The 22,327-nt window shown below is 37.9% G+C and overlaps 1 protein-coding gene across 1 annotated transcript; it reads right to left on the bottom strand.

Annotated features, from left to right (window-relative positions):
- Nucleotides 1-15,046: 15,046 nt before the first annotated feature.
- On the bottom strand, nt 15,047-21,667 carry vsx2 (visual system homeobox 2). The gene is made up of 5 exons (XM_059353678.1): nt 21,262-21,667; nt 20,854-20,938; nt 20,305-20,428; nt 16,337-16,517; nt 15,047-15,968 (listed from the first exon to the last, which is right to left on the bottom strand). Exons 1-5 carry the CDS (start codon nt 21,665-21,667, stop codon nt 15,646-15,648), a joined length of 1,119 nt encoding a protein of 372 aa, XP_059209661.1. The 3' UTR covers nt 15,047-15,645.
- Nucleotides 21,668-22,327: the final 660 nt, after the last annotated feature.

Here is a 22,327-nt window from a genome sequence, read left to right as displayed (position 1 = left end):
GCTCATAGCAGTAAACAACTACCTACTTTTACCACATTAGTCATTTACATCTGTTTGATTTTAGGTGTTTTCTGCCAATACTATCGCAGTGTGTATTTGTAAATTAATTTCTTGGACAAACAGTCAGCCAGTGGGCTTTTATGTGATAGTTTATACAAGGAATATACTGGGAAGTGATCCAGCAGGTGAACAGAGAGAACAGAAGTTGCTGAGCAGTGGTCAAAAGGGTTGTTTGTGTTGATTGTATACTGTAAATTTAGTCAATAAATACATTTGGCATGAATAATCAGACATCCTCTGCCACATCTCTCATCCTTTTATATCAGCTCTTTAAGAGGAGTGTTTATTTCTACAGCTGCAACTATAAATGACATTTTAATGTAAAGAAATGAATATATATCTGTGTTACGAAAGTGACCTGCACTAATAAGATGCACATGAACCAGAAGTTCAATCACATTGGGTTGTGAGAAAAGAGAGCATTGAAACAGTTAAATGAATGGACAGATAACATAGTTTAAAAGTCGCTAAGTCGGCTAAGGAATACATGGTTAGAATAGTTAGCAATGTATTGGATCAATAGTTGAAATATTTATGTATATTTTGCCTCAAGCTACTAGATAAAGTGAGGAAGTTGAAGTGAAATAGCAAATTTATATCTGTAGAAGAACTTAAAGTTTTTTTTACTTTATTAGATAAATACTGACTTTTTACTTTTTTTGACAATTTCTTTTTACACTAAATAAAATTTTAAAAAACTGTAAAATAAAACAGCACATTTTTGTAGCTCTTTCTTTTCTCTTTTTACAGTGTAGCTAATAAACTACTATTACTACAGAACTTTTAATACTTTGTAACGCTATAAATATTTGAAATAATAGGACGGTTGTAATGTCTGACTAAAAGTAATGGAAAAAGAATTGAAACAGTGATTCAATGGTTGAAACATGGGGCTACATAGTGGTGTTAGCATAGTGGTGTTAGCACTCTTGCCTCACAGCAAGAGGGTCGCCGGTTCGACTCCACTCTTCTTTGCATGTTCTCCACGTGTCAGCATGGGTTCTAACCAGGTACTCTGGCTTTCTCCAACAGTCCAAAGACATGCACTTAGGTTTAATGTAAACTATGCTACCTAACTGTAAATTGTCCGTAGGTGTAAAGTGTGGATGAGCGGTTTAGGACAATGAATGAATGGTTGAAACATCAGTATTTCTCACACCATGTAGCAGCATAACACATAAATACTCAATTATATGAAAGTAATATCCACATTTATATAGTTAAACTTAGCAAGCATTTGACTGACCTGTAGGCGGAACATCAGGTTTTTTTGTTTTATTTTCTTTCAGAGGCTGTAGCAAGCTCAATTTTAAGGTTATAGAAAAGATACAGATATCATATAAAACTGAGGATCAGAGGAATCCATTGGTATGTATTGTGCTATCTTGTTGGAAGGGGGTGAAATAATGCGTCAAAGTGAGTGCAGAAATCTGACAGCCAGTCTGCGATATTTTAATTAAATTGGGCTCTATGGGTCTCCACAGTCTCTTTACATACATGCCTGCTTTATGATGATAAAATGCAGCTAAATAGCATTACGCTGGATATCATTAAGTAAGTCTGGAACATGATGGTGGTAAATGAACCAGTGAAACACACGTGAAGCCCCCCAACAGAGCGACATATTGACTGTTTGCAGTAGCTGGCAGCTCCTGCTGTAGCTTTTGCGGCTCTTCACGTCTCTCGCTGTCACTCAGTTTCTTACCTCGAGGTGACTTTACCTGCCAGAGTGCTTGTGAGTGTCAGGAAACAATGGTCGCTCTCTAAAGTCAGGCTGTCAGGACAAAGTGAGAGCAGCACTTTATTTCCCTTCAGGACTTGGAGGGACCACCGTGCACGTCCCGTTTCTCTAACCCCACCTGCCATCCAATCAGAACATTGGCCTCCAGAGCAACTGCAACCCACTCATTGCCCTTCAGGTTCCACTCACAGACAGCATTGATCACACACACAGGAGAGAATAGTCTCCTACATACAGTATGTTATCTTTCACTGCACCAGGATGAAGGCAGCATAAAGCAAGGTAAGCAAGTTTTACAGAAAAGCTTGCACAGCCTGACCTCCCTTATATTTGTCTGCTTCCCTTTTTTTCTTTGCACAAGTCTCTCTCCTAATGCATGAAATGTGGCTCGCTGGGGGGAGACGGGGGCGAAAGTGGCGCTCTCATCAATGGGAGCTGTATGGGGTGCTGAAGTGGGCTCACTCTGTGAGCGAGTGCGGCGCCTGCATGTGTTTTCTCTCCCTCAACAGATAGGGAGCTTCACCCACGCCTGCTCGCTCACAGCATCCACAGCGAGCTCAGACCACCAGAAGCAGATTTTATTAGTCATCCACCCCCATGTGGATAAAAACTTTCCAAGAGGCAGCAGCAGCAGGTTGAATCTGAACTTCTGCAAATATTTCATTCTGTCATTACACTGGATGCTACTCCTTTGTTTTAAAATTCTAAATATAATCTTTGTGTCTAAAATTAACCACAAGTCTGCTGTCATACTCAGACCTGTCACTTCTAGCAAATGACAGAAAAAAGGGAAATGAATGGGTGTTGCACACAGAACTAAAGCAAGAGAAACATGAAAAACAATGATGAATGAGCTGAAAACAAAATGGAAAGGAACTGAAAGGGAGGGGAAAATACAAAAAGACATTAGAGCTGAGTGCTACATTAATAAGAAGCATGATGCTCTTGACTGTTCATGCGACTGAAAGCCATTTTCGGATTCTTATCGCTGCTTTGATGAAATACCTGTCACCACTCTCTGCTCGTGGACAACAGACGTGCAAACAATATCTCCAGTTTGTGCCATGCCTCTGCAAAAGAGGATTTATTTCAAGTGGTTGCAACAATTACAGTAAAAAAAAAAGCAGTGAATGTAGGCACTGTATCCTTTACTGACATTTAGCAGAACATTCTGGCAAAGTATCAAAGAATTCATTCTGTGAAAAGGATATAAGACTCAAGTGTAATACTTAAAAATAAGGCCCATTTTCAGCACAATGGGAGGATGTGAATGTGGAAATTGTGTCCTAAATTTTCAAGCTGTTGGGGAAATCGTGGAAACACCTCCTGGCTCAGTACTGTGACAGATCTTAAATCAGAAGCACATAGTTCATTTGGTTGATTACAGACACTTCATGCTGTTTGAAGTTCATCCACAGAAGATCATTTTCCATGCAGGCAGATATATTTAATGTATATTTGATTATTCCAGGGACACTTTCTGGGTCAGCAGCGATGACGTCTCTGGCAATGGATGGAGCTAAACTCATGCCTGACGCCCTCTGAGATTTCAACAGTTTACATGCAGATATGGAGAGTAATGAGCATTGAATCATGCTAACGCAGCATTTCAACACAGCAGAGTCTCTGACATTGGGATGCTCACACATCCAGAGCCAGAAGCACATGTTCTTTTTACTCTGTGTTGATATTATATTACACACATGTTGATTTAATGAACTGCTGACTAGGGTTGCAAAGGGGTGAAACATTTCTGGTAATATTTCGGTAAATTTCCAGAAACTTGCCAAAAGAAGTTAAGATAGGAATTTTGGAAATATTGAAAAATGGGAATTATGGAAATTTATGAGAAATGTATGGGAATTAACTGGAAATTGGGGGTAGGTAATTTAAACAAACTGTATCATATACAAACATAAATATAAATATTTTGTTTTGTCAAAGGCAGATATCCATGCAAAAATAATTAAATTAAGATAACATGACATTTCAACAGATTTATTTGTAAGTGGAACTTTAACAAGTTTTAATAATTTTAACAAACAATCAATTCACTCAATCAATTCATTGAACAACAAAAAGTTGAGTTAAAATATCATCCCCCTGAGCCCACCCATTCAAAAATTAAGTCAAATTTTAAAAAAAGCTATTGTTTTACTATATTTGGTTACCTGTTAATGGGCCAACACTCAATTTGGTAAATTCCTGGTTTATTCCTGTTTATTACCATAAATTCCTGTTAATTCCCATAAATTTCCATTAATTCCCATGGAAAGTTTCGGAATTTTGCGACCCTACTGCTGACCCTCCTCTAACCCAGTACAGACAATGGAGGGAATTCACGTTGTTATAGAGGGGGTATTAATGTTTAGATTTCTCTTAAGTTAATGTCCCTGTAACAATTAAAGCAGATATGACTGTTTGACAAGCACTAACCCTGTGTCAGCCACTGCCAGTTACGAGCTAACAAACAACAAGCTAAAAGATGCTAACATAACTTATTCAGATGCGTCTGCTAGCCGTCGAGTTCAGTGCACAACAGACACCACATCTGAGTCTGTCAGACTGAAGCTCAAGCATGTATGGCTCCATCTTCACAGTGTTTCATCTAGTGCGGCTTTTACAATGTGCACTACTCTGTCTCTGGTTATCCTGACATAAGCAGCAGTGGTGGATGGGAATGTTTTCAATGAAAGCATAGATGTACTTTTTAATGTTTAAAAGATCGCTAAAATGGCAATGTTTATCGTAGAAAGTAACTGTAAAATCAGGCAATATTGGTGAAATTTCAACTTTCCAACAGTCCTTGAATGGATCATAGGTTATAAAAGTTTCTGTTAGGAAAAGTTACCAAAACAAAGCTTAAAATTGTGATATTTCTGTCAAAATCACTTTAATTCTACATGTCTCATTTAAAACTACAAAAATAAAGTGTTTGGAATAACTAGATCCTGTTAAAAACATTAAATTCTGCTCCTCAGCGACACTGTGAAGCCATGATTGATTCTGCTTAGACGGAACGGTCACATGACAAATATTCACTGAAAATCTGTTTACACAGAGCTGAGAGGAGAGGACAGGAGAGGTTGCAATTAGATGGTGTAAAATACAAAACATGGATACAGTTGTATGCATTGAAACTTAGTTTTTTCATTCTTTCTCCCATCAATCATCTGACGACCTCTCAGATTTATCCTGCCACCCGTTGGAGGGGTGAAACCCCCAGGTTGCAAACCACTGGACGAAACTAACTGTGCATTACGTACTTAAAACTAGCTTTGCATCCACCAGCAAAAACAGTAAAATGCTGTGTGGAGGCATTTACATTAACAATCTTATGTTATTAGTAATATATAAGTCACAGAGGCAATTTTTATGCAGAAATTATACTTTTACTTTTGATATTCTAGAACATTAAGATGATATGATTGTGTACTCAGAGCAGTGAATGCAGATTTTTCACTCATAGAGAATTTTTGCATTGTTTTACTCTACTTCTACCACAGCTTTGCTTCAGCAGCACAGCTCAGTGTTACCAACTGCTTTTTCCTTTGCACTTCTCAGTGTGCATGAGGAAATGAAGACATCCCTACAGCAACTCTGCTGTCAGCATCCATTTCTCTAAACCCATCTCTCTCTCTCTTTCTCTTTCAAACCACACTTTAATATCAGAGTTAAGCCCATCTTTGAAGCATTTCACACATACATGCTTATCTGCCCTCACACCTTTGTCGCACAGCAACATGCCTCTCTCTCTGTGGCGCTGGCATTTGCCAGGACTGTGGACTGATAAGGACCTCACAGCCTCATATTCTGGCTTCGCTTATCACTCTTGAGCAACAAGGGAGCACTGCCTGGCTGTTCATGTTTCCCTTCTCTTGATAAGTATAGACTGGACTTTTTTTGCTTTCTATTTTTTGCTTTGAGCGTTCCTCAAAACTGCCTTCTTGTGCCAGCAGAAGCATCTTAAGCAGCTCTCAGATAAGAGTAGAGGGGTTTTAATTGCAGGCTGAGTATCTGACACTTCACAGGGAGGGGTGATGTCACTTTCTTATACAGGAGATTTGAAGTGGAAAGAAATAAAAGGCTAGGTAGGATAATATTCAAGTAGAAAGACATGCACCTAGATGACTGGAGCTGGCATCTGAGAGTGCCCACAGATGGCCTGCTGAAAGTACTGAGCGGTGAAGGCTGGAGGGCAGCTGCGGTGGACGGCCGCTGGTATTGTGCCACACATCATAAATCTTTCTGGGACAGGCAGTCAAGTCCAGCTTCAAGAGATAACCGATATCCATTACTAGCCTAGGCAGCAGCAACACAGAGGAGTCTTGGTCTATAAAGCTGAGCGGAGACAGTGAAGGTTATCCGGGGACGCAGAACTCCCACCATCCTGCTGTAATCGCTTTAACCCTGTAATCCTGATGCATAAAGAGTTTTTTTCTGCATGAAAATGACGTTTTTGTGCAAGAAAATGCATATTTTTTTTTAGGATTTGGCTTCCAGTTTTGGATGCTCATTATGAAGACTAATTTTGCTGCGTGATTTTACAGATAAAAGAAAATGCCAACAGGTCAACAGGTGTATTAAAACGCTGTTTACTTTCCATTATGCAATTCCCTTGTTCGTTCTCCAACTGTAGTCAGACTTTAATCTATCATTATTAAAGCCACAAACATCAAATGCAGACTTCAATCAGCTGCTAAATCAAAAGGCTTGTGGGGATAAATTAGCATTATCATTACACAAATAAAGCACTAAAACCCCAAACAAATCTGTGAATACTGATTCCAACCAGTTTGATGTACGGAGATGATGCTCAGTGAAGAGTAGAAGAGAGCTGGTTGGCTCTGTGTGAGCAAAAAAGAAAGAACCTTGGAGATGAAATCAGCCCCCAGCCAGGACACGTCATTTAGCCGCAGTATCAATCCTGTCTCCATTAACCTACAGCAGACAGCCTCATCACGGAGAGAGACAAGAGATGAGAATATTGATCAAGATATCGTGTCCGCTCAAAAGCTTGTAATGTGGGCCCTTTTTTTCCAGTCTGACAGATATGAATCAATGTCAAGATGTGCATGATGTTTCAGAACCAGGTTTTTCCATATATTACAGAAAAGATGTGATTGTGAAGTTGTAATTTCATTCACCTGTGCACCAAATCACAAAGGGGTCTTATTTTGATGAAGCGCAAGACTGCCCCCATGTGGGTGAAATGTTGCACTACATGCAAAAAAATCTCACTTTTGGGGCAAATTCATTCTAAAATAACCTGCATTCAAAGACGCAAGATAAAATGTGCTAATTTTTTTTTTTAACTTCAATATGATGGTAACTTCCTGCCAGACTTTTTAAAATTTCTTTTTACATTAATTTTATATTAAATGTAATGTTTTACTGTAAGAAACAGAAAGTTTCTTGTTTTACATTCAGCAATATCATGTGATTTTAAAATATATATATTTTACATGGTATACACTGTAATTTAACATTCAACACCATTGAATAATTCAATAATACTGTTAAGAAAATGTAATCTATAATGTCCCATTATATTAATGAACAGAGTTCAACGTCCATTTTATGGTTAATATTTGTAATAAAAGTGATTTATTAATTTTAAAAGGGATTTCTCCTTAATTCACCAAAAGCTAACATTAGATAATGTTTTTTTTATTTAAATATATAATTTCAAAAAACTTTAAATTAAAAAAATGATTGCCTTAATGTTAATACCTGTAAAGTTTATGGAATTTTCAAATACATATCTTTAAAAAGCTGTATTCTCAAATTTGTTTTCCAAGGAATCTCCACTTCATCAGCAATTACATACATCAAACTTTCCTGTTTCCATTCCTATCTATATTCTGAGGGTTTTCCCTGAGGAGATGGTTCATATGTCATTCATAGCCTGAGTTACAGAACATTTTATTCCTAAAAATATGGAAAAATTGAATATTTTTATGGTTGCTGACAGTATTTTCTGATTCATCGTGTAATTAAAAGAGATATCCAACATTTCCCTCTGGAAAAACTTTTGATTCTAACATTTCTACTAAATTAATTTTTGAACCTGGCGTCACCCAATGTTCCGATTTATTTTTTGTTTGTTTTGTTTTGGAATTTTATGCAAATAAAAAAACATATTTAATGGGACAATGCCCCATTTCTACACTTAAAAATAATATGTCAGAAAGCTTGAATAGAAAATAATAATTGTCTGCAAGTAATCAAAATGTCATGCTTATGTGAACAGCCAGTTCTTAATGTTTATAAAAACTACTTGAAAATCAGTTGTAGTTAATAAGTCTGTGCAGCAGAGGGCAGAACAACCCCACATTTTGATTATCTTCACTTTAACTACAGCTTGTGTTTGATCTATATTCAGAACCCAACTGGAGCCAGGAGTCTTCCAAAAAATGATCTGCATGCACTTAATCTCACCAATAAAATCATATTGCTCACAACCCCATCAAAAAAATGAAATTGAATGTTAATGTTGCATTAGTCAAAATCTTTCCATAAACCTCCCTCTGATCTCACTCTGCATGGATTGAGATGATCTTATGATGGTCTTCAGCAAGCAGACTGTCCATCATAAGGGATACTGTGAATTACCTCCTCATATCCAATGCAAACAGCTTGATCTTCAGCAAATCTGATCTATAATAACCTTCTATTCCACTCTCAAGGGATTAAATAGCTTTGCACTTTAGAGGAATAATCCTCACTCTGTATATGTCTTGGCCTCAATAACTGAATTGGGTTGAGGGTCTGTGGAGGTGAGGGCTCAGTCTATTGCAAATCATTTCAGTCTCTCAACCTCTCATTCAATGAGAATTCTAGTTTTAACGAGGATTCGCAAAATTATACTTCTTATGATGTTTGGTGCTTAAAATGTGATTTTAATTCTCCTGGAATTTAAGACTAAATCAAACAAGTGAGTTTATAGATACTTTTGGAAAAAAGTGCTGGCAAACCACAGGGTCTGCATAGGCCAAGCTATATTCACAATGAAGTAAATAACAACAACCAAGTGGTTTTGGTGTCTAAACCTAACTAAGCTTTTAGTGTTTGACAACCTTTATTACATGTTTTAAACGGCAAGCGTTATGTTTAGGTACAAGGACATAAGGATGATTTTTTGCCTCCGGTAGGGGCGTTAATGTAGGGGCACACTCCGCACTCCATCCAAACACCATAATCCAGTAGTCTAACAATACCTTTAGGCTATGGGTCTGTCCTGTATTTTATAAAGGATTTACACTGACAGGCTACAGTCTACAATCACCACCTGAAGGACAATATAAACACCTGTAGATATCTTCTATCATACATTCTACAGGATTTACACTGACAGGCTACAGTCTAGAATAGTCATGGGCAAGGATTATTGAATAGTCAATAACTTAATGAATGAATTTTATGTTCTGACCTCAAAATAAAGCAAATGTGTAATTATTTAATGGATACAGATGACTGCTGCCGGAAGTATTTGTCTTTTCAAATTTAAATGTAAAACAAAACTTCTATGATGTTGCAGCACGAGTTCTCACACACAAGTCCACAATCTCAAACGTACCTCTTTCATTCTAACACTATTTCTGTGGTTGTGCATCTTCCTTAATCTACACTTCAAAACAAACCGATCAATACTTTCCCCAGGTTCTTATTACTTATTACTGACACATTCCAGTCCACTTCCTAGCCATCATTAATTATTATGTATATACTTATCTCTGTCAGTAGTAGTACAGGCTAAATTCTAGAATCACAACCTGAAGGACAATATAAGTACCTGTAGATATCTTCTATCATACATACTACATGATTTACACTGACAGGCTTCAGTCTATGATCATGACCAAAAGGGCAAAATAAAGTCATGTAGGTATATTCTATCATATAGTATTTAAACTGACAGGCTACAGTGTAGAATCACAACCTAAGGGGCAATATAAACTTTTATCATACTACATCACACAGGATTTACACTGACATGCTACAGTCTAGAATAGGGATGGGCAATGATTTTCAAACAGTCAATTACCTCATGATGGTTCATGTAAAGACGGTTTTGTCTTTGTTAAGAGCCATTGTCGTCCCTCATTTTACCTGCACCTGGAAATAAAACGATACAACCAAATGACACGCAAGTATATTCTGCAATTCTTACAAACAGCAGAAACATGCAGAGACTTAGTAGAAGTAGTAAAAAGATAATAAGGATTTACACCACTTAATTGCAACAATACTTTCCTGGGCCAGCAGCAACAATATCAAGTTAGTAAGTAAGTCAAGCAATGTAGAGCTCCACATTGCAAGAAAAAGTATGATAACCCTTTAAAATTACGTAGTTTTCTGCATTAATTTGTCATAAAATATGATCTGATCTGCATCTAAGTTCCGTGTACAGACAAACACAACATGCTTAACCTTATACCATGCAAACAATTATATTATTTCATGTATTTATTGAATATATCCATGAAGCATTCATAATGATGATAGAAAAAGTAAGTGAATAAGTAAGTGGTGACAGGAATGAGCAAACTTGAAGTCCTAATGAAATGAGACCTGAAGACCTAAGATCAAGAATTAGTGATTTGCATCAGACTGGAAGGGGTTACAAAGTAATCTCAAAGACGTTAGGTATTCACCAGCCCACAGTTAGACAAATGGTCCACAAATGGAGATGATTCAGTGCTGTGGCTACTCTCCCTAGAAGAGGGCGTCCAGCCAAGTTCACTTCAAAGGCCCAACGCAGAAAGCTAAAAAATAATTCCTGAGTAACAAGTTAAGACGTGAAGGCGTCATTGGAACAAGACAAGATTAAACAGGTGTAGTGTCCATGGCAGGACACCATGGAGGAAGCTGCTGCTTTTCAAAGAATCACTGCATGCCTGAATTTTGCCAAAGAGCACCATGACACTCCACAACACTACTGGGAAAATGTTTTGTAGACTGATGAAACTATGGTGGAATTGTTCATGAAGATCACGCAGCAATAGGTTTGGTGTAAAAAAGGCACCGTTTCCAACATGACAACATCATCCCAACAGTGCACTGTAAAAAAAATCTGTTTAATTTACGGTAAAATACTGGCAGCTGTGGTTGCCAGAACTTCACCGTAAAAATTACAGTGAGTGGATTTTCTATTCTAAATTTAAATGTAAATATCAGCAAAAACTGTAATTTAGACTGAGTATTCCTGTTATTTTGCATGAAAATGTTATATTTTTACAGCAAAACTGTGTGTTTCTTCCACTTTATGGCAGAAAAAAGTAAAAGTTTTGTGCTATTCTTTGATTGGATTTTGATTAATTAAAAGTGTCTAATATGGTGATATACAATTTTTTATTTTACGCCCTATTTCTGATGTATTTGACAGTGTTTTACTGTTATTTCTACAAAGATTTTTAACAGTGTGAAGTATGATGGGGGAAGAGCTCTGTGCTTTGCTGCCTCAGGGCCTGGACCACTTGCTATCACTGAGGGGAAAATGTATTCCCAATTTTATCAAGGTATTCTACAGGTTAATGTCAGGGTGGCTGTCTGCCAGCTAAAGCTCAGTAGAAGTTGGGTGATGAACCAGTACAATGACCCAAAAAAATCAAAGTAAATCTACTACAGAATGACTTCAAAAAATAGACCAAGACCTCAATGCAATAGAGATGCGGTGGTGTGACCTAAAGAGAGCCGTTCACACCAGACAACCTAAGAATATGGCTGAGCTGAAGCAGTTCTGTAAGGAGAAATGGTCCAAAATTCCTCCTGAACATTGTACAGGTCTGATCCTCAGCTATCAGAAGTGTTTGGTTGAGGTTATTGCAGCCAAAGGAGGCTCAACTATTTATTAAATCAAGTGTTCACCAACTTTGTCCACCATCACTAGGAATGTTTAATGTATGTGTTCAATAAAAACATGGAATATTATAATTGTTTGCATGGAATTAGTTTAAGCACATTGTGTTTGTCTATACTTTGGACTTCGATGCAGATCAGCTCACATTTCTGACAAATTAATGCAGAAAACTCGGTTATTTCAAAGGGTTCACATACTTTTTCTTGCAACTGTACTCTCCCCTACATCCCCAGGTTTATACACTTATACCAAACCTATACCAAAAAAAAATATTGTTTATGTAACCTGTATATCCTATCATGCAGGATATCCATCATATTATGTCAAGATGTAGAGACACAAAGATACAATAGCCTCATGTTTTCCAAAGAAGGTCAACTTCTTCTCATTGTATAAACACAACACATGACAAGAATAAATAGACCAAATTAATGATTAATGGTCTGAACTCTATCCCTCCAGTTTAAGGGTGAGCAACTGGAACAGCAACAGGATGTCAATCACTCAAAGTCAGTGTAACCATACAAACAACACACAGTTTTTATACGAATAATCTATATTTGCAAAAACTCAAGAAGGACATTGATGTAAGTTACACCTTTTGCAGAGAGCTCAGAGAAACACTGGTACATTTATTTTGAAATGTCCACCTACAAAACAACTTCATATTACTCTTAAATATGTATTGTTTGGATTTACTGAATATGGCAGAAATATTTGCTCTCAATTCTATTTGAATAATCTACTTATTATTATTTTTTGCCAAACTTTACAGAGCTAACTGTACACTCTAACTGTACTTATTTTAATCTGTTATCATTATTATTATTATTATTTTACTTGTTACACAGCCTTTAGTGCCCCTGGCGTGATTGTAATTGTAGACTTATTCTTTATACATAATGTTTGTTAGACTTTTTGTATAATTGTTGATACAATTAGAATCAAAAGAGTTTATCAGATCACAAATGAGATAAGAAAAAAAATCTGTCCTACCTCATTCTGCTGGAAAAACTCCTTCACCACATCAGTAAAGTCCAGTTCAGACTGTATTCTGAGTATTGACAGAGAGTTCTAGCGTTGTTGATTAATTCTTGTTCCCAGTTCAGTTTTAATCCAGGCGGTGTTGGAAAATGATCGCTTACCTGAGCAGTTTGTCACGGCGCGATCCAAAAGCTCACCTGTTACCTGACCAGCCAACAACCAATCCTCATATTTATCTTATTTTCAAATGAAGTAACGTTGCATTCATTGCTGCAATCGTTTGTATTCCAACCAATACGTTTATGGTGTTTTTTTTGTTTGTTTGTTTGTTTGTTTTAAAAAAAGAAGAAGAAGACAGGATGAGGCCACAGTTGGTGGGTTTTTTTTTTTTTGGAGGCCCCTAGAGGTCGGAGGCCTCCAGGCCCCAGCCCAGTTTACCTGATGGATCCATTTTTGCTTAAAATGGGACTCTCCTGAAATGTAGGACTAAATCCACCTTCTGTGAGTTTAAAGATACTTTTGGAAATACAGCGGCCAAAAAAATCCCAAACCTTTACAACCTAATAACGTTAAGTTCTTATAAAGGATTTGGTCCAGTTCAAGTCGATAAAAAAATAATTTAAAAACTAATCTATTTAAAGCTAAATAACAGGCCCATATGTAATTTGTACAGCAGTGTATTACAACTCATATTTACGTTTATTGTTAGGTGGCGCCCTCTAGTGGACGTAGTGGTTATGACGGACGTCAGGGCCAAAGTGAGGTTACAGAGTTTTTATTAAGAATTTGTCTAATTGAGGGACAAAAAAGCCAAAGCTAACCAAACTTCAAGTGTTTGACAACATTAACTGCATGTTTAAAACGGTGACTGTTACGTTAGGTGTTGATAAGGAGAACTCATGTAGGTAAGGTTGTATTAAAGAGTAGGAACAAAGGGCCTATGTGGTCGTATAGGTTAGCAGACTTATTCGGTATCAGATGAAAAGTGGCCCTGCACAAGACCTGGAAATACCCCTGTTTTCCACACCCTAAAGCATAGCCTTCTTTGTCTTCTATTTCACTCTAAATGGGACCATAATTTACAAAATGGACATCATGATGTATTCAAGAAGACTTGAAACTAGTGATTGAAACCATAAACATATTTGGAAAATGTTTACTAGGGTAATAAATCAAGTGAGAAGTTGGATCATTTTCCGATTGATGTCTATAATGATCGGCATCGGTATGATATGATAATTTTGCAACCAGTAGGATCGCCCCCTGCTGGTCATTAGAAATAATGCAGGTTTAAAGCACTTCCACATTAGCTTCATTTTTTAGACCAAGTATGGCAGAAATACTGTATCTTTGTCAGAACAAGAAGGCTGTTGTGTAACTGAGTTTATGTTCCGACCTCAAAATAAAACCACAAATGTGTAATTGTTTAATGGATACAGATGTATACTGTCTAAAGTATCTGTCTTTTCAAGTTTAAATGTAAAACAAAACTTTCCATGATGTTGCAGCATGAGTCCACAATCTCAACCTCTCTTTATTTCTAACACTATTTCTGTGGACGAGCACCTTCCTAAATCTACACTTCAAAACACACCGATCAATACTTTCCCCAGGTTCTTATTACTCTGACACAGTCCAGTCCACTTCCTAGCCATCAGTAATTATTATGTATATACTTATCTCTGTCAATATTGTAATTAGCAACCTTTTCCCCATCCGGTGACATTATGGTTCTAATCTGAAGGCCATTCAGTGCTGAGACATGCAGCAGCATACTGATAATAGTCGTCCCTTGCCCTTTGAAATTGCTCTCTGTTTAATTGGAGTGGAACTCAATTGTTCAACTCATTAGGAAGGCCCATTAGCTAACTGAGGGTGAAGTGTAAAATGTGATATGGATTATGGCTAATGCGGACACATACACGTTGTAAAGCTCACTTCAAGTGGCCTGATAGAAAGTTTTATGGGGAAAACGACGATTGCCAACAAATAAAGCTGTTGGCTAAGTATTTAGATAAGAGGATGAAACAGCTTGAGAGTCGGGTTGTAATAGCATCTATTAAAGTGATTTGAAATCAGGTTGAGGTCATCCGACTCCGGGGGGAGTTGCTTTCACTCCCTCTCCTGTCCCAAAAGCACTGGTCCCCTAGTTTAATCTGAAATTGAAGGCTCTCAACTGCGACGGATTATGGGGGCTAACCCGAGCATGCAGCCGTGGACTGTGTCCTAATGAGCCCAGCCAGCGGAGCATCAAGTGACAACAAGTAGCTACTCCAACAACGAGGGCAACTTTGTGCCATTTAGGAGTTCCAGTAATCCCCTTGACAGCTTGACCATTCGTTTGAAAGGAAAGCAGAATAAATAGACACCAAAAAGCCACATTTAATAAAAGGTGATATCTATTTCTTTGTATTTTTGAGTTATACATATTTTTGAAATGAAAACACAAACATTTTTTTTAAAGATTACAAGAAAACATATTCAAAATTGTGCCTTAGAGTGAGAGAGAGATTAATACATCAAGTATATACAGCGCGATATAGGATAACAATTACTTTCTGTCGGTGGGATGGTTCTTATTTCTAATGTCACCATTAAGTAACTGTACAAGCAACATTAAAATGAATTCCAAGGATGAAATGCACTGCCCATTGGTCATTGGGAGTCCTACATTATATGATTTAACTGTTAGAGTGGATAGAATTTTACTCATCTGGCTCCATATATAACTGTGGGATCTATATACACCAATATTAACACTTTACTCCCACTTAGTCAAATCTTCTCTGCTATGCATACGCAACAATAACTGTAGGTTTTGGAAGTAAATCAGAAAAAAAGTGCATTTTGCATGTTCTGTGCAGCGGTGAACCAGAGACGGCCAGATGAGATTTCTTCTTAAAGAAGTCCAGATGCAGGACAGTGAGTTATGTTGAGTGAGTGCAGCCAGCACTGCATTCACTCGTGAGGATAACAGTCCACAGGAATGCCATAGTCTCTACGGACTTTTCTCCTCCTCTGCTGGACTCAGGGGATCGGCAGCTTTCTCCTCGGCCGCCTGTCTCTCCTGTTTGCCCTCCAGCAGTCTGTCATGAGAAACCGTCCCCAGCACTTTGGCACTGTGCTCCTGTGCCTTGGCCCTGAGTGCAGCAATGCTGTTCTCTCTCAGTTCCTCTTTAGAAATGGTGGTCTTGCCCTCAGACCTCTTCTCCTTCTCCGCTTCGGCTTCTTCTGCCCTCTGAGAGCTCGGCGGCTGCTGGGGCGCGTCACACCGTCCTGTTCCGGGGGGGACCACCGCCTCCGTGGACTTTTTGTGCATCCCTGCAAAGAGTTGCGGGTATTCAGATTTAGAATAGCGTCTGTTGATTGGTAAGCCATCTTGGACTGCAAATAGCAAGCAAAAATAGTTCCGGTTTAGAATATAATGTTTGAATGGATGATGGCATAGAGGATGTGAATGTTTTAATGCAAAATGTTCTCTATTTAGGACGTTTCCTTTCTTTAAAGGGTCGCACTTGGCTAAATAGAGCATCTATCAGTTCCTGCCCACTGTATCAGCTGATAACGCATTTAGGATGTTGATTTGATGGATTGATTGATTAACTTTCAATGGTAAATTTACTCTTGTTGACACGATGAGACACAAACGATGCTGAATGTATGGAGAGACAGTAGGACATCAGCCTCACCGAGCAGCCAGGGGGCGCAGGACTCCATGATACCATCCTTGGCAGACTTGAGGATGGACTCTGGCAGGGGGATGGAGTGCCTCACCATGGCTCCATACAGCCCGTACTCTGCCATCACAGTGCTGCGGCCCCAGCACTTCTCCCTCTTCCTCCACTTGGCTCTGCGGTTCTGAAACCAGACCTGTCACAGGAGGACGAAACACACAGTTGTAAGTCATCTCCAAATAAGACAAAAAGCCAGAGGGAAATGTGCATTGGATCACTGAACACAGGTTAGTTTGGCTGCAAAACATATTTTGAGATGAAATTTGGTGCACCTTTTTCTGCATTTCATAATAATCGTCATGAATACCCTGGCTGAAATGGAACTACACAAGATTTATTTTAAGGGTTGCAACAATCCAACTGCAGCAATTTGTATCACTTCATGTGCAAGACACAACTACTGGTACCACTGTCTCACAAGACACACCTAGAGAGGTTTTGGCTTAGTGGGGTGGAGTGATGGGGGATCCTGGTCAGCTTGACATTGTTCCTATCATCATTTTATGCTACTTGTTTTATTTTCCTTTTTGTTTCTACAAATAGAGTAGATAATATTGCACTTTATTTCTTTATGACCTTATTTAAATAATGACTCCATGGTAACATGCACAATTGTAATGTAATGAGTCTTGAGTGCCTGTGTGGAATATATGTTGAATAAAATTGCTCATAAAAAGGAAATATACAAAGAGGTTTGGCTTTATTAATGGTGAAGAAATGTACACTTTATATATCAGTTAAAAGCTGTTAAATAAGACTAAAGTTTGGGTTGTTAGGCAGTAGTGGATGGTAACTAAGTGTATTTACTCAAGTACTGCAACTTTCCATTTACCGCTACTGTGTTCATGTAATTCACTACATTTCACAGGCAATTATTGTATTTTTTACCGCACTACAATGGTTTTAATTACTTTGTAGATCTAGAATATTAATACAAATATAAAATTAGCTAAGAAATTGTGATGGTGATGTATTAAGGGTCAGTTAAATTAGTTCCACCTTTGCCAGCTGCAACAAGTGATGAACATATTAATGCATCTATAATTATAATACAGTAATATAATACATGGGCCATTCAGCCCAGTGAGTACTTTTACTTTTTGTACTTTCAGTATATTCTTATGCCAATGCTTTTGTACTTTTACTTCGTGAATACAGTGCTTTTTGGTGACTTGAAACAGAGTATTTTTACTACTTTTACTTGAGTAAAGATCTAAATATTTCTTCTACCAATGTTGAAAAAAATCTATCTGCAGCCATTTACTTTATTGATGACTGAGGGCATGATATTGGAGAGTGTTTATTAATACATTGTACACATTTATATCTGCAATATTATAAGAATAAACAGCATCAAATGGGACAATTTCACAACCTGGCAACCCAAAATCTACAGCTTTAATTAATAATGAATTCCTAAAATTATTACAAAGTGGGACTCCGGTATGTTTTTGCATGAGAAATTGAATTCACTGAGCGTGATGGGGATCCTTGTCAGCTTGTTATTGTTCTTATCATCATTTTATGTTACTTGTTTTTTGTATTAGTTGTTAATGCACTTAATTTCTTTATCACCTTATTTAAAAATGACCTTTGTGCCTAATACAATATTTGAGCTCCTAATGACTCCAGGGTTACATGCACAATTGTAATGGTCATGGAAATGAGTCTTGAATGCATATGTGGAATATATGCTGAATTAAATTGCTCAAATTTTTTTTTTAAGTATATATTATATATATATATATATATATATATATATATATATATATATATATATATTTAAAGGTAAATTGCATATAATTCAAATTATTTTTATTTGATTATATTTTGTTTATTATGTTATTTATTCATTATTTATAATATTTTATTTATTTTTTATTAAATTGTATTATTGTTTCAGTCCTTGCTTTTTATTTCTGAACTGTATAATTTTAAGTTTATTATTATTAAATATCCAGTGTGCTTCAGAGTTAAGATAACAAGTGCACGGTTCGGATTGAGCGCATTGATTTCCCATAACGTGCTGGCTACAGGTGTGAGGGATCTGTGGCTGCTGTCAGAGCTGATCTCCAGCTACCTGTGGCTGCATTACAGATGCTTTGACACATCATGACAGTCCACTTGGCCACAGCCAACAACTGCTTAAGGCTCTGCAGGCTATCTGTCAGCGCAGAGAGAGGCCAAATTGATAGTAAGGCACAACACAGGACTGTTAAACACTCTGCTTATAGGCACCTCTGATAGCTCTGTGTGAGGACAGATATTAAATTGAAAACGATCAAACCGTTTTCATGCTTCTTTTTTTCCTCCTGGTAATTCTGATGATAACCCTTATTTCATACAAGATACTTTTTTTTTTAAATGAGAAATTGCTTCTCTGCCCCTCAAAAGAAGTCAGTGTGGAAGCTGTGAGGAGGAGTGACCCAGGGGCACGCCGAGGCTGATTGAAAAATAAGTTAATTTCAGGCCCAATCGATGGCGGGCAGGCGGGCAAATATCACGGGAAATTAAACTACCGGGACTCGGGGGAGCAGCGCTATTGACCCGTGCTAATAAATTCAATGTAGTTATTTCATTTGAACTCCCTGCGTCTCTGCAGCAGCCAGCCTCTCGAGCTCGTCTGATTTAACTAATTACACCCAATGAGAAAATTGGGTGTTAATTTTATTTAGGATAGGAGCTTATTTATTTATTTCCCTTGTATTATTTATCCGCGGCTGTACTGTTGCAGCCCCGTAATGAGAATGAGATTAAAAGGCGCCCCGGCAGATGGATGGTCCAGGTCACACTGCAATCTTCTTCCGCCTTGATAGCTTGATTAGGTCGTTAGTGGCTCCTTCTCCGAGAACAAATTGTTTCACATCCAACTGCTCCTGATGAGAGATTATCTGTCCTGGCGAGGAATGCTGCAGGAGAGACAGGAGGGGGGTACGGGGGCTCGCTGGGCCCATCTCCCCTTCGACATTAGAGCAGAGGAGAGGCAGCTGGCTCATGCTCACACATTACACCACTGATTACAGGTGAATATTCATGAGGCAGGGCCGTCCCGGTACCACTAAGGCTCAGTTCTTGCAAGCATTGGACCCGGGTTCGAGTCCGGCTCGGAGCTCTTTCCTGCAGGTCTCCTCCCCCCACTCTGCATCTCTGTTATTGTCAAATAAAACCGAAAAAGGCACCAAAACAACTTTAAAATAATAATTATTATTAATATGCACACAATAATATTTGCCTTATAGGCTAATATCCATACAAATTAATTAAAATTTTAATTAATTCTGTTTTGATTACACAATTATGTGTGTTTTTTAATGCAACGTGCACTGTCAGTCTATGGAAATATAATTATATAAAGTTTAATAGTTCTATTTTAAATACAATAAAATAATAATGCAATTATTATACTTTATTATATAAGTGCCCTTATTTTTGCTTTAATTAGCCAAACATTATTTTTTAAATTTTGCAGGGCATCTCAAAGAGAATGTAGATCAAGCTGGGGGGTTTTCAAACTGTTTGTAAAAAAAAAAAAAGGAAAAATAAATAATTAACGGATGTAACAAAGTGTTGTTGTTTTTTTAACTGTTTGGGGAAAAAAATGCAAATTCACGGACCTATTTAATTATTTTGTTATTCGCAGTTGAGCATGTCTTTTTTTATTTGAAATGTAGATTTTTTTTCTGATTGGAAAAATGCTGAAAGCAGTGCCTAATGGAACCTTGATGTATCGAGGAATTGAGATGTTTAAAATGTAGAAAATATAACGCTATCTACAGGTTAAAGTTTACCAAAAAAGGAGGTATCTGATTCATATAGAATCGAAATAAATAAATGAATAAAACTATATATGCGATAAAAATTTAATAAATAAGCAGGATGGTAAAAGTACAAACGTTTGACAGAATAATACTGTCGTGTTTTACCTGTATCCTGTCCTCTGGCAGCTCTGTTTTCATGGCCAACATCTCTCGGGCATAAACATCCGGGTAGTGCGCTTCATTAAAGGCCTTTTCCAGCTCCTCCAGCTGATAGGAGGTGAATATGGTCCTGTGGAGACGGTTATTATATTAAATATACTACATAACTAAAGGGTAAGCCAGTCTGATTTGAATAAAAACGCAAATAAAAACAAATAAAACAAATAAAAACCAATTAGAAAAAATAAAGTCCTTTATTATGAATGTGCATGAGTGAAAAAAAATGCATCAAACCAAACAGGACCAGCTGAACATTTCAGAAATGACAGAAAATACAAATAATCTATGGCCAGGTTCTCAATTATTTACTTTATTATCTGTTCTAATTAAAATTTGAAAAAGAACAATTGCAAATTAATTTCATTGCATTATTACTTTATTTCACTGGAGGGAAAATGCTGTGTGAAGTTCTGCGGATTTATAATTTATAAAAACGAAACAAACAAACAAAATTAGAATAAAAACAGCAATAATTAAGCATAAATGAGCACAAACCGGTGGCGTCTTTTCTTGCGTTTCTTGCTCTGACTGACTGCTGACTTCGAGGGTTTTCGTTCATTTGAAGATAAATCATCTGAGTCTGGATTTGAAACAAAAGACGAAAGCATTAAAACTAATTTCTAATATTAAGAAAAATATATTTTGTAATAAATGCACAAAAAACAGTGGAAACTGACAACACAACACTGCCATTTTTATTAAGAGATTAAATATTTTATTTTATTTTAAATCCCACAACAACATAAACACAATAATAATAATAATAATAATAATAATAATAATAACAGCCTTGAAATAATAATTATGTGTGGTTGTTTTAAAGTCAATATATGCACAGTAGTTATGCAAAAAGCAGTGACTTTAGGATTTAATCTGAATAATAATAAAGTGTTTTTGGATCACCTGAGCTGGCGGACTGGCTGGTGTCCAGCGGGCCTGCGGACCTGCTGTGGGGCTGCAGGTGAACGTCTTGTGCCTCCGACAGCACCGTCTCCAGAAACGCTGGCTGTCTGTAAAACGACGGAATCCCACCGGGGCCGATTAATCCCATCCCGACACCCACACCCATCCCGGCTGGGCCCAGCAAGGACCTGGCGGCGATCAGGTGCGCCCCGGCCGGCAGCGCGCTGAGCGGGCTCCTCGGGGCCGCGGAGGACGGCTCCTTGTTCAGCCCCAGGATCTCCTGAATGCCGAAGCCGGTGCACCTGGGTGGCGGATGGGTCGCGCTGCTCTTCGGCTGGTTCGCGCCCTGCAGAGAGGTTTTCTCCGTTAAACTTTCCGACAGCACGGCGCCTTGTTTCCCCGTCATGGTGTCTCCGGATGCGACTCAAAAGGCCTATTTTCTTATTAAACCGTCTCACGAGAAGGTCCCCAGTGCATGATCCTCTATAACACACAAGAGTCCTTTAGAAAATGGTCCTTTTATCCAACAGGTCCATCCCAACAAGAGGCAGGAGCCAGCAGCCAATCAGCTGCAAGGATTCAGGATTCCTGTGGATCATAGATGCATTATACGCCCTCTCGGATACATATCTGCATTTTCCTCAGGACTCTATGGATAAACGACGAAGGGATTTAGGCTACAGAAAGAAAGGGCTGTCTGCAGGCTACAGGGAGAGGGGCGGAATGCTGCACATACAGAGACATTAAAAGTGAGAAAAACATTAAATCCTTACAATCTCTCTGCATATATCTCATCTCTTATATCATTTTTCGTTCAGGCCTAATTAATTCGTCTATTTCACACCTCTTATTTACCTTTGAAATGCTGCAAAATTACCTCAATCTCGCAGAATAAATCAGCATGTATTGCCTTTCTCTGGGTGCTTTACACACACACAACCTGCTATGATCTCTCTGCTCAACCACTGGCTCACACGGATGGATAATTGATCTCCAGATGCTGTGGGAAACTCATCACACGCGAATCAAAGGCCCTCCCAAAAAGCGACAGCTGGACGCCGCTGCA

The sequence above is a fragment of the Centropristis striata genome, chromosome 16 (genome assembly GCF_030273125.1).
Source record: "Centropristis striata isolate RG_2023a ecotype Rhode Island chromosome 16, C.striata_1.0, whole genome shotgun sequence".
NCBI classification, from domain to species: Eukaryota; Metazoa; Chordata; class Actinopteri; order Perciformes; family Serranidae; genus Centropristis; species Centropristis striata.
The sequence above is the reverse complement of the archived record's forward strand: the minus strand, read 5'-3'. Positions and strand labels throughout refer to the sequence as shown.

Bases quoted from the DNA above. Each gene is read 5' to 3' on its own strand.
- vsx2 (XM_059353678.1), bottom strand. From the start codon at position 21,667: ATGACGGGGAAACAAGGCGCCGTGCTGTCGGAAAGTTTAACGGAGAAA. The intron at 20,939-21,261 runs GTGATCCAAAAA...TTTCAAATCCAG, and splicing joins CAGCCAGTCCGCCAGCTCAG to ACTCAGATGATTTATCTTCA. The intron at 20,429-20,853 runs GTTTGTGCTCAT...CCGTCTCCACAG, and splicing joins CGCAAGAAAAGACGCCACCG to GACCATATTCACCTCCTATC.